At 57.2% G+C, this 12,925-nt stretch overlaps 1 protein-coding gene across 1 annotated transcript; it reads right to left on the bottom strand.

The window, feature by feature from the left end:
* Positions 1 to 4,261: 4,261 nt before the first annotated feature.
* On the bottom strand, positions 4,262 to 10,324 carry MSX2 (msh homeobox 2). The gene is made up of 2 exons (XM_029049894.2): positions 9,893 to 10,324; positions 4,262 to 5,900 (listed from the first exon to the last, which is right to left on the bottom strand). Exons 1-2 carry the CDS (start codon positions 10,242 to 10,244, stop codon positions 5,476 to 5,478), a joined length of 777 nt encoding a protein of 258 aa, XP_028905727.1. The 5' UTR covers positions 10,245 to 10,324; the 3' UTR covers positions 4,262 to 5,475.
* Positions 10,325 to 12,925: the final 2,601 nt, after the last annotated feature.

The following is a 12,925-nucleotide window of genomic DNA, read 5'->3' as shown; positions in this document are numbered from 1 at the left end:
ACCAAGCGGGTCGCGAACGAATGGCTCCGGTCAGGTCCGCGGTCACTGGACCAAGGATGGCTGATGGATGCAGCCACAGTGGACGCAAAAACAGATCTGTCGGAAAACGACAATGGCAAAGTATACAGTGAAGACACGGGACGGATTATACGTGAACTTAACACGGTACACTCAACACACAACCATACGCACGGTGTGTACACTACGTACGTTATTTAGACCCTCGATACGGCGCAAATACCGCGTGCCCCGTTTGCAGACTTATATGCACGGGCTACGTATGAAACACATCATATACACCGTCTACATTCGCTAAACACTAAAACAGGCACGTTCCTTTCCCACGATACTCACAGTGCACCAGACATTTATTACACTCACCTCCTAGGGGTTGCACGGACACCATTATAAGGGTAATAATGAACTGATACCTACAAGGTAGAGTGGGCTATTACGCATTTTGCAGACACTACAGTCCACCGACACGGAGTCCGTACGCTACCCACGCGTCCCACAGCGCCCGGCGCAGGGTTTAGGAAGGCGGCGTGTCCGTTCCTTCACCGCCTACTCCCGATCGTTATTAATCCCGTTTCCAGGGACTCTTCCATTCCCCACCGCGGCTGCATCCCGTTCCGAGCCCCATCTCTGAAGGAGCCAAGGAAAAGTTGGCAACGAAGCCTTACCAAGGCTGGAGCCGTGCTTGAAGACAACCCTGAAATCGGATTAGGATGGTGATCAGTGGGGAGCGGGTTAAGAAGGGCCGAGGAGTCGGTGAAGGTCAGGTCTCGGTTCCCGGGACGAGGCGGGACACTGGGTAAACTGAGCGCTGCGTTCCCGGAGATCTCCGGAGCCGCAGTCCGAGCCTAACCGAGATGTCTGGGGGGGGGACTTGGGCCGCTCTCCGAGATGCCTCTGCAGCTTCAACCTTCTGGACCATGACCTAGGGGCGGGGTCCATGAGGGTGGGGATGAAGGGGGGGGCGTGGTGAGACCTCCCCCCTTCCCTGGGTTCAAGCTCCGGGGAGAATTGCTTTTTGGCCGGGATCGCACAGGAACGCGGCGGGAGGAAAGAAAGGAGAGCAGGGGATCTGCAGAAGAAAACCTTTACTCGGGGGGATCGGGATTCGATCAGGAAATCCCCTCGCTGTCCCCTCCAGCCTAACGGAGAGGAAAAGCAGAAAAGGCTCCATGCGGCCACCCTTCACCCTGGCTCTGTGGCCGGCGTTTATTCGATTCGTTCATTCATTCTATTTATTGAGCGCTCACTGTGGGCTCACTGTACAAGCGCTTGGGAAAGTACAATATAGCCACAAAAAGTGCCCACAACGAGCTCGAGGTCTAGAAGGGGGCGGGAGGTGCTTGGATTGAATTGGAGAGGGGGCTTGGATCGAGGCGGGGAAGTGGGGAGGGAGGGAAAAAGCAGAACCCAGCCCCGGGAGAAAACCCGAAGATAATCTCGGAGGGGGGGGGGGGTCGAACATTGAAAGAGTTTAGCAAGTATCGCTATTGCAATTATTACTGTGGCTTTTATTACGGGATAGGGAGGGGATGGGGGCAGAACAAGAATAATGATATTTGTTCAATGCTTACTATGTGCTAAACTCTGGGGAGATACAAGGTCATCAGGTTATCCTATGTGGGGCGCACAGTCTTAATCCCCATTTTACAAATGAGGGAACTGAGGCCCAAAGAAGTTAAGTGGCTTGCCCAGGGTCACACAGCAGACAAGTGGAGGAGTCAGGATTAGAACTCACGTCCTCTGACTCCCAAGCCCGGGCTCTTTCCACTAAACCACGCTGTTTCTCTAAGAAGAAGCCCGGGGTTGAGCGAGCCGGAGGCTTGGGGTTCTGAGAGTGTCTGGGGGTCGGCCCCGGTTTTGAACGACCACTTTCTTGGTTGGAGGGAAAGAAAAGAGGAGATTCAGCTGCTCCCATCGGCCCCGATCCCAGTTGGGGGTAATCTGGGCCTTGCATTCCCTTGTCCCGATAAGGGACCACAGCAGAGAAAATCCGCGGGCGGCGATGCCCTACGGCCTGGCTAGCCCGGCGCTTTACAGACAGTAGGTCCAGGGCTGATTTTGGGGGGGGGAAATTCCCAGATCCAGGGGTCACAAGGGCGCACACTCTTCAGACTGGGCAGGGGTCCGTGTCGGGGTCATGCGGGGGCAATGCGGCTTCTCCAACTGCAAGGGGCCAGACACGAAGGATCTCCCATCCATGCGGGACAGACCCTGCTCTTTGGAAAACTAGGAACGGACAGCTCACCCGGAGCGACTTCCAACCTGTAATTCCCGTCTCGCCCCCTACTCCCCGGTCCGAGATCTCCGAGCTCTGGATGTCCTGTTCGGTGGCCCCCGGACCAGACCCCGCTCTCTGCTTCTGTCCCAGGGTGGGGAAGAAGCCACTCAATAAGTTTCAACAGATCCCAGCTAGGGACACGGCCGAATTTAGCTTTCAGGGTGGTGGAGAGGAGATTGGAGAGAGAAGGAGACCCTGGAGAAGAGTACAAAACGGGTGTTTCGAAACCGGGTTGGAGAAAGGATTAGGTTTTGTTGCTGTTGTTGCTGTTTCTCGGGAGGAAAGTGGCCCAACATAATTTATCCGTCAGGAAATCTGCTTCCTCGATTCAAAGCCGCTCCTGGAGCCGGAGACAAGGCAGGAGCCTGCCCTAAACCGGCATTTTCCCCCCCCCCCCCCCCAGCAGTTTTAGGCTGGAGGGGGGACCCCCAGGGTTAGCTTCAGGGCCTGGGTGGTGAAGTCAGGGCAGAAGGAAAACCGGGAGGGGGCCGGGATGGCGGGGAGAGGGGTCCTATCTGCAAAAAGGCAGTGAGCCCTTTGTTGGGTAGGGATTGTAGCTATCTGTTGCCGAATTGTACTTTTCAAGCGCTTGGTACAGTGCTCTGCATACAGTAAGCGCTCAGTAAATACGACTGAATGAATGAAAAGGCGAAAGCGAAACAGTGAAGGGGGGGGGGGGTGTCAGAGTTCGCGCACGGGTGTGTTGGTGGGCGAGTCGGCCAGACCCCCAAAATCCCCCTGAAATCCCACCTTGTCCAGGAGCTTTCCCCATTAACCTCCACCATCCGGGGCCGCGCCCACGCAACGGCGGTGTTTGCAGTTTTGTACGGGTATCGCTCTACGTTCATTCACGACTCTTTGGTCTCCTGTTTTTCCCAGATAGCTTGGAGAGAAAGAGACAGACACAGAGAGAGAGAGAGGGAGAGAGAGAGGTGCGCGGGAGACTGAGGAGAAGCGGGGCCGAAGAATTAGGAACCAAGGAACAATCCCTCGTGCGTCCTGGACGGGGACTTCATTTGGCCGGCGGTGGCTAAATGAAGGGAAACTCCAGCTCAGATCCCAATCCATCCCGATCTCTGGACCAGGTCCCCTTTTCCCGGACGGAGAGAAGCAGCGTGGTTTAGCGGATAGAGCCCGGGCTTGGGAGTCAGAGGACATGGGTTCTAATCCCGGCTCCGCCACTTGTCTCCTGGGTGACCTTGGGCAAGTCGCTGAACTTCTCTGTGCCTCAGTTACCTCTTCTGTAAAATGGGGATTCCACGTGTGCGCCTCTATCAATTACCCTCGAAAAATTCCCAGCGCTTAGAATGGTACTGGGCACATAGTAAACGCTTAACGAATACCGTAATTATTATTCTTTTCCTCACTACTTGCCTCCTTCCCGACTGATGCGTGGGCTGATCGTTGTCCCGATGAGTGGGCAGGTGCGGGCCGAAAAAGCGAATCGACCGGTTCAAAGAAAAGTTCGTCGGATGCCGACTGTATCCCAAGCCGGAATCTGAGCCTTCCCCAGGCTCCAGCTCCGAGGAAAAGGCTCCGGCTGTGACGCCTCTCCCGGGTCTTTTCCCGGGAGAACTAATCTGGGCCGGAACGCCGCCTCCCAACACAGAGGCGCACCCGCCCTCTCCCACGCACGCACACCCACGCGAATCGTGGATTTTCTCCACCTGTTCGAGGGTTGCTCTGCCTGGCAGGAGGCCGCTAAACCTGGCCTCGGCAAGCCTCCCCCCAACCCCAATTCGGGCCACAGCTGAACGTCTAACTGTTGGATCTCCTCTAGTATGCCGGATGTGTCCCGGCTCTGCCTATTTAACATTTCTTTCGCTAAATTTTCTCCAGAGGCCATCCGGAATGGCTTGCCACCCCCTCCCCCGGCCTAGGAGGCAAAGCGGGACTCCACTTTTCCTACCTCAGACTCGGAGAGGGGGAACTTCCCTACAAGAACGGCAGCGCGGGCCACCCGGGCGCAATTCAACAAGATTTAATTTAATTTGAAATATGAGATAACAAATAATAACTCTTCAATAAAATATATAAAATCGTACACGCCGCCCCTTTCAAAGGGGAGGGAGGTGGGGGAAGAAGAGGGGCGCAGCCTTCCCGGCTGTTAAATAATCCTTGTCTTCGAGATGTTTGTCACCCCTCTCTTCTGCGGGTTGCCACTCACTCACTCACACACACGCACACACACACACACGCGCGCGCGAGAACGGTTCTCTCTCTGCCTGGATTTGTTAGTGTTTGTTCCATCTTCGGCTCCTGCATTTAGACTCCATTTACAGGACAGTCCACCCGTGAAACCAAAACGGCCAAGATGGAAAACGTTTCCCTGCCTGGTCGACCCTCGCTAGACTCGGTCTCTGGCGAAAAATATTTTGCTCCCTGGCCCTTTGGCCTCTCTGTTGCCTTCCGCATCGGGCCTAGCCCCGGGGAACTCGGCAAACCCAGCAGCGACTCGGCCAAGTTGATGGGGCCCCTTTTCTCTCCCCCAACCCGCTCCCCACGCCGGCGCTGGGCCTGCGGTATCTTTTGGCAAACGGACCCTTCTCTGGCCCGCGGAGGGGCAGGTGTCGGAGCCAGAGAGTCAGTGACCCTCCCTGGTTCTCCATGTCCAAGTGCAGGACGTCCCCGACCCTCCCCTCGGGACTCCCTCGATTCTGTTTTCTTCCTATTTCTAATGCTCATCCGTCTGGTATAAAGAAAGCCCCTCCGCACGTTGAAACCCCTAATTAGTTGCGACAAGGCTCATTCTTGCAAATGGTTCATCCCACTTAAAACACACAAGCCCTGGCACAGCCTTTAGGAAGGTGAGACAAAGAGGAAAGAAAAAAAAAAATCTGCCTTCAAAATGTTTGGAGTGGGGTTCCCCAGTGCAGTGTAAAATGTGTCTCCTGTTCTCCGCCTATTTATATATAAACAGCTTTGGGGATCAGTCCCGTGAAAGGGGGTTGCCAGCTTGTCATCAGCCACCACTGAGAAGCGGGGCTCAGGCGTGGGTCGCTAGCCCAGCCTCCTCCCTCTGCTGTCCCTGGGCCGGCCCAGCCCGCACGGACCCAGGTTCGGTTCTGTTTCCCCCACCCCCCTGGGGGCGGGGGAGGCGAGGGAGGTGAAAATGAAGGGGAAACCCAAGCCCGTCCTGCCCGAAGTTTCCGGGACCATCCTTCCCTTCCAGGACGGCTTTAGGACAGGTGGTACATGCTGTAGCCTACCGGCGTGGCATAGAGGCCCACGGGTGGAATGGGGAGCATGGGTCTGTGGAAGGGGTAGGAAGCGCCGTACAGGGAGGCCGCTTGAAGGGGTGAACTGACGGGAAAGGGCAGGCTGAAACCCGACGGCAATATGGGCTTCGCGGCCATCTTCAGCTTTTCCAGTTCCGCCTCCTGCAGCCGCTTGGCCTTGGCCCTCCGGTTCTGGAACCAGATTTTGACCTGGGTCTCTGTGAGGCACAGGGAGCTGGAGAACTCGGCGCGCTCGGCGATGGACAGGTACTGTTTCTGGCGGAATTTGCGCTCCAGGGCCAGCAGCTGGGAAGTGGTAAAAGGCGTCCGGGGCTTCCGGTTGGTCTTGTGCTTCCTCAGGGTGCAGGTGGTGGGACTCAGGTGCCCTGCAGGAGGGGGACCAGAAGGGAGGGAGAGGGTTAGTGGAAACAGACGCTGTCCTCGCTTCCCGAAGCAAAAGCGGTCCCTCGTCTGCCTCCTTCGCTAGGCGACGGGGGAGTCGCTGGACATCAGAGTGTTCGTGGAGAGTGACCCCTCGCTCCCATCCCGATCCCCAGATTACACAGGTCTGTGAACGTCTCCCAGATATTTCCCAGCTGGTCTCTGGCTACCGGCGGCCTTTCTTGGCTACTGGGATTCGGCTCCACCGCGGCTGGGCAGGCGATCCCGCAGTTTTGAAGCCGTCTTTTTTTTTTCTTAAGATATTTGTCAAGTGTTTACTAGGTACCTTGCGCCACACTAAGCACTGGGGTAGATACCAGGTGGTCAGGTTGGACCCAGTCCCTGTCCCACATGGGGCTCACAGTTGTAACCCCCATTTTACAGATGAGGTACCTGAAGCACAGAGCAGCGAAGTGTCTTGCTCAAGGTCACACAGCCAACAAGTGGCCGAGTGAGGATTAGAACCCAGATCCTTCTGCCTTCCAGGCCCGTGATCTATCCACTGAGCCATGCTTTCTCGTCGTGAGGAGGGACAGACGGGGTCCCGGCCTCGCTCCACGTGGGCTCGGCCACGCTGGACACGGGGGACGCGGCGGACGCCCACGCCTGGCAGAGGGGGAAGCGACTGCGCGTCTTTTGGGAGTCCTGCTGATCCCCGAATAGGTGGCTGGGGCAGCTAATCCCAATCCCCACGCGGGAATGTGGCATTTCTTGTTTAGTTGGTCCGTCCCGGAACCCCGTGCCCCCGAGGCGGAGCCACGTGAATCCACACGCCCTGTCACCCCGAGGCCGGACCCGAAGCTGGCCGGACAGCAGAGGGGCCTAGCCGGCGTCCAGCCCGGCCCCAGGCCAGGTCACTCCGTGGGTCCTGGGGGAAGGAGATGATTGCCTCCGGGGCTCCCGCCGGCCTTTCCAAGCCAAGTGGGGGGTCACAGAGGATGCGGCATGGAAAGTTGGGGTGGGGGACGGCAGCCCCAGGAGGCCGCCTGGACAAAGACATTGACCTGACCCCGGCTACGGCGAAGGACGAGCAGCGTGGCTTAGTGGAAAGAGCACCGTCTTGGGAGTCAGAGGATGTGGGTTCTAATCCCGGCTCTGACACTTCTCTGCTGTGTGACCTTGGGCCAGCGGCTTTTCTGTGCCTCAGTTACCCCCTCTGTAAATGGGGGTGAAGACCGTGAGCCCCACGTGGGACAACCCGATTACCTTGCCTCGACCCCAGCGCTTAAAATAATGCTTGGCACATAGTAAGCGCTTAACAAATACCATAATTATTATTATTATTATCTGGTCCTGGCGTCCCGACCGGCCCGGCCCGCCCCTCCCTTCCGGACCCGGCCTAACGCCCCCCGCCCCCGCCCGGCCGGGTCGCCGGCTATGGCCCCCGGGGTCTGTTCTGCATGGCCTAGTGGCAAGAGCACGGGTTTAGGAGTCAGAGGACGTGACTCCTCCACTTGTCTACTGTGTGACCTTGGGTAAGTCACTTCATTTCTCTGGGCCTCAGTTACAGTGGGGATGAAGTCTGTGAGCCCCACGTGGGACAACCTGATTGATTACCGTGTATCTACCCCGGCGCTTAGAACAGAGTTTGGCACGTAGTAAGCGCTTAACAAATAGCATAACTGTAATTGTTATTATTATTCTGGACCCTACTCTCTCCACATCAACTCGTCCCGAGCCCTCGGGGCTAGAGCAGTCCCAGGGACTTCCGAACTCCCGGTGGGACAGAGGGGAGGGGGAGCGTCCCCCGGGCCAAATTTAATCTGTTCCCGTCCCCTTCCGCTCCCAATCCACATCCCAGCTCTTTGCCTCCAAGATGTGAGCTGGGCCAGGGAACGGGAAGAGAGGTCAGAGCAGTGGAAAGCAAAGCAACTCCCGTGTGAGTCAGGGCCGGGTTTGAGCTGGTGTTTTGTATTCACCCCAGCGCTTAGCACAGAGGATGATTAAGTGATGCACTAAATCATTATCATTATCAGCGGTGACTGGTTATTTGTTAAGTGTTTGCTCAATGCTAGGCACCGGTAGGTACAAAACAATCCGATCAAACCCAGAATAGACCCTGCACACCTTCTCTCAACCGCCGCCTCCCAACTTTATAATCTCACATAAACACACACACGCAACGATGGTCATAATCACACACTCGGTCCCATGCATTCACATAGACACCCACCCTCTCAAATACGCATTACCATAAGACTGTCACACATTTACATGCCGCACACAAACTCTCACACACCCTGTCAGAGACACCGCTCCTCATCCCGGCAAAAACACAGTCGGTGCCTCCCCTAAACTCCCGGTAATCCAGACACTGTCACACACTCACCCATCATTACACATAATCAGTTCACAAGTTGTCCCAGACGTACCAAACACACACTGTCACAGATAAACTGACCCGCGCTGTCACACACACAATCACTCGGACGAAAAGGCAAGCGTGGAGGGGGGCTGCATGGCTGGTTGGCAAGCTTTAAGAGAAGCATCACGGTTTAGTGGCAAGAGCCCGGTTTGGGAGTCGGAGGCTCCGGATTCTAATCCCGACTCCGCCACTTGTCGGCTGGGGACTTTGGGCCAGTCTTTTAACTTCTCTGTGCCCCAGTTACCTCGTCTGTAAAATAGGGATTAAGACTGTGAGCCCCATGTGGGACAACCTGATTATCTTGTATCTCCCCCAGCGCTTAGAAGCTTGTTATTATCTTCCTTAGAAGTAAGCGCTTAACAAATACCATTATTATTATTATTATCCTCATCATCTGCATTCTCCGCGTGGACCTCGGCCCCATCCGAGGTCACAGGTGTAGAGAGGAGGGGTCTTCTCCACCCGGCTTTGAGTTTCCTACCGCGCGTGGGTCTGTGTGACTGAGCCGTGTCCGTGACCCTCTGCGGGTTTCCCTGTCCGTCTGCGGGTGGACGACTTTTATAAGAAATCCGAACTAATTCGAAAGACGAAGTGGACAGGGGAACGCTCAAAAAGCCCAGAGACCTTTCTGAGTTTCAGGGACCGGTCGGCGGAGTTTCTGGCCCCGTGAGGCCGGGAAAGCAGAGGCCCTGGGCGGCTACCTGGGTTTCGCCGCTGAGCCCAAACCGACAAACCCAAACTTTCCTTTCTCCCTTCCCTCCTCCGGGCTTGTGGTTCCACCAAAAGGGCGAGGGTCGAAGGCCTCTCCCCCGGCCACAGACGGGGTATTCTTCCGTGGGGTCCGGCAGGATGGGGCGGCCCCGGCCGCATCGCCATTTCTCGAGGACCGGCCTTAATAATAATAATAATAATAATAATAATAACAATGGTATTTGTTAAGCCCTTCCGATGTGCCGAGCGCTGTTCCAAGCGCTGGGATAAACGCACGGTCATCAGGTTGTCCCACCTGAGACTCAAGAGTCTTAATCCTCATTTTACAGACGAGGTAAGTGAGGCTCAGAGAAGTTAAAAGACTGGCCCAAAGTCCCACAAGTGACAAGTGGAGGAGGTGGGATTAGAACCCACGACCTCCGACTGCCAAGCCCGGGCTCTTTCCACTAAATCGCGCTACTTCCCCGGGCCTTCCTCGGGGCATCTGCCCTAACCTTCCTCTCCAGGGAATCTGTGCCGACCCCGTCCCCCAGCCTGGAGTAGCCCTCGAGTCTGGGCGACGGGAGTTGGAGAGGCGGTAGCCAAAAAGGCTGGTGCGTGGACGGAGCCGGGAGGGGGAAACCAGGAATCCCGGACTGAAGCAGGGCAGGGGCGCACATTTAGACACACCCGCTGGCAAATGAAGCCAAAAGGGGCAGCCCCCCCCCCCACACCCACACGGACCCACGTACACACCTTCCACCTCCCCGTCCGAAAGGGGCCGGGGCTCGCCTCGTCCCATTTCCCGGAGGATTGGGATTCTCCCGCCCGACGCCCCCCCCCCCCGCCCCCCCAATGCGGGGAGGTGGCCATCACACTCACTTGGCGGAGGGGAGTATCGTCCCGCCTCCTGCATCCAAGGCCCCCCATCCTCGGAGTTCTCCGACTTGACCGACGCCGCGTCGAAAGTTTTTGTAAGCCCCCCGGGGCTGTGAGCGTCCCTGGAAGCGGGCCCCGGCAGCGGCGTGGTCCTGGACGGGCCCAGTCCCGGGCCGTCCACCCCGGGCAGCGGGGGAGACACCTCCCTGACCGGTTTCTTGTCGGACATGAGAGCCTCCACGCTGAACGGCAGACTGGAGACCTTGACCGGCCGGTCCTCGGCCGTGGAGCGAGGGGCCGAAGAGGGCTCCTCGTCGGAGGACGGGCTCTCCCGGGCGTTGGGAGGAGAAGACATGGCCGAGAGCCGGAGCGTCGCCCACCCGCTCGCCCACTTGCCCGCTGGCGAGCTGGCCCCCTCCCAGCCGGGCTCGCCGAGTCCTCTCCCCTTCCCCTCCGAGACTCGACTATTCCGGGGGGGGGCGGGAGGTTGTCGTTTCCTCCTTGGGGAAGTTGAATAAACTCCTCCCAGCCAATCCCGGGCCTCATCTGGGGGTGACGCTACGGGGCCTCTCCTCGGATTGGCCCCCGGGACTAGCAGAGGACCCTCTTTTTCTTTTTTTTTTTTTTTGGTGTTGAAAATAAATTAGGAGTTAATTACCTGAGCGGCAACCCGAGCCGGGTCATTAGTGATCCCTCCAGGTCTGGAAGGGGACCGACGCCCGCCGAGAAGTCACCCGGTGATTATGGCCCGTCCAGCCCCCCCCGCCTCTCTAACCCAGCCCGGCTCCCTCCCCGGGCTCCAGCCTCTCCCCGTCCCCGTAATCTTGGTATTCGCTAAGCGCTTACTATGTGCCGAACGCTGTTCTGAGCGCTGGGGCGGGTACGGGGTCAGCGGGTTGAATGGCTTTGAATCCCCATGTTCCAGATAGTAACCGAGGCACCGAGAAGTCCAGTGACTCGTCCGAAGTCACACGGCTGACAGGCGGCGGAGGCGGGATCAGAACCCAGGACCTCTGAGTCCGAAGGCCGTGCTCTTTCCACCGAGCCACGCCGCTTCTCTCCGCCGGCATCGACACCTCGGGGTCCCCGCCGTCCCCCCGCGAAGAGAGGAGCCCGTGACCCGTCCTTTGGGGCCGGGAGGGACCGTGGAGGGTGGGGGGCGGGATCGATTCAGTCAGTCGTCTTTCATTCGATCCCATCTAATGATATTAAGAATCATCACGATGGGCCGAGCGCTGGGGTACATACGGGGTAATCAGGCTGGCCCACGTTGGCTTCCGCGGTCTCCATCCCCATTTTCCAGCTGAGGTCGCTGAGGCACAGAGAAGTTAAGTTCATTCCGTCAGTCCTATCTATTGAGCGCTTACTACGTGCAAAGCTTGCAAGGGACGATTCGGCAACGGGCAGTCTAAACGACGACTTGTCCAAGGTCACCCAGCTGACAAGTGGCGGAGCCGGGATTAGAGCCCACGACCTCTGACTCCCAAACCCTCGTTCTTTCCGCTAGACCGCATGCAGAGCACCGTCCTAAACGCTTGGAAAGTACAATACAGAAACAGAGAGAGACAATCTCTGCCCACAACGGGCTTCCAGTCTAGAGCGGGGGAGACAGGCGTCAAATAACGATAATAACGTTGGTATCTGTTAAGCGCTTACTACGTGCGGAGCACTGGACTAAGCGCTGGGGTGGACACAGGGGAATCAGGTCGTCCCACGTGGGGCCTCCCAGTCTTCATCCTCATTTTCCAGATGAGGGAAGCGAGGCACAGAGAAGTGAAGTGACTGGCCCACGGTCACACAGCTGACGAGTGGCAAAGCCGGGATTCGAACCCATGACCTCTGACTCCCAAGCCCGGGCTCTTTCCACTGCGCCACGGTGCTTCTTAAACGAGTCAACAGGACAACGCGAGGGAGGCAGAGTCCCTTAGGAACCGGGGCCGGACCGGACAGGCGCTTCCAGCCTGCAGCTGTCCCCAGGAAAGCTAGACTGGCCCCCGGACCCCGAATTCATCGGAGAAAACTTGCCCATCCCGGGCCCCAAATCGCTCCAGCCAGTCCAGCCGGCGCCCTCCCCTCCCCACCCTCCTGTTCTTCCCCCTTGCCCTCCCCTCGGCACTGTGCTCACTTGTATATTTTATGTATTACCCTATTTATTTTGTTCATGAGGTATCTACGGCCTTGATTCGATTTATCTTGATGATGTTGTCTTGTTTTTGTTTTGTTCTCTTTTGCTCTGCTGGCCGTCTCCCCCGCTTAGACTGTGAGCCCGTCACCGGGCGGGGATGGCCTCTATCTGTCGCCGAACCGTCCATTCCAAGCGCGTAGTACAGTGCTCTGCACCTAGTAAGCGCTCACTAAATACTACCGAATGAATGAATGGGGGTGCGGCCTATCCGGGCGGGCCGGCCGGGGGAGGCGTCCGGGTTCGTGGCCTAGCGGCAAGAGCACGGGCTTGGGAGTCAGGGGACGTGCCTTCTAATCCCGGCTCTGCCACTCGTCTTGCTGTGTGACTTGAAGCAAGTCACTTCACCTCTCTGTGCCTCAGTTACCTCATTTGTAAAATGGGGATGAAGACTGCGAGCCCCCTGTGGGACCGCCTGATCACCTTGTAGCTACCCCAGCGCTTGGAAGAGTACTTGGCATATAGTGGGCGCTTAACAAATACCATCATTATTATTATCATTATTTATTACTCTCTCAACTTTCGTTTTTGGCTGGGCCTTTACCGGGCCAGAGTGGGTTCGACCACAAAACATAAAGAGCAAAACCACCGCCCTCCTTCCAAGCGGCTTAAAAACGACCCTAAGACTTCGGTCCCTTCTCCGGACCTCCCTTAGGGACGGATTTGGAGTTCGAGTCCGGGCAAGATTTCCATCCTCGATATTGCGGGAGGGACAGAAATGGGTCCTCCCGAAGACAAGACTGGTTTCGGGACTTCCAGGGAGCCCAGAGTGAGAAGCGGCATAGTTTAGTGGCAAGAGCACGGAGTTGGGAATCAGAGGACCTGGGTTCTGATCCCGACTCTTCCGCTCGCCT

This window comes from Ornithorhynchus anatinus, chromosome X1 (genome assembly GCF_004115215.2).
Source record: "Ornithorhynchus anatinus isolate Pmale09 chromosome X1, mOrnAna1.pri.v4, whole genome shotgun sequence".
Lineage (NCBI taxonomy): Eukaryota > Metazoa > Chordata > Mammalia > Monotremata > Ornithorhynchidae > Ornithorhynchus > Ornithorhynchus anatinus.
Note: the sequence above shows the minus strand (reverse complement) of the source record. Positions and strands in the feature narration are given on the sequence as shown.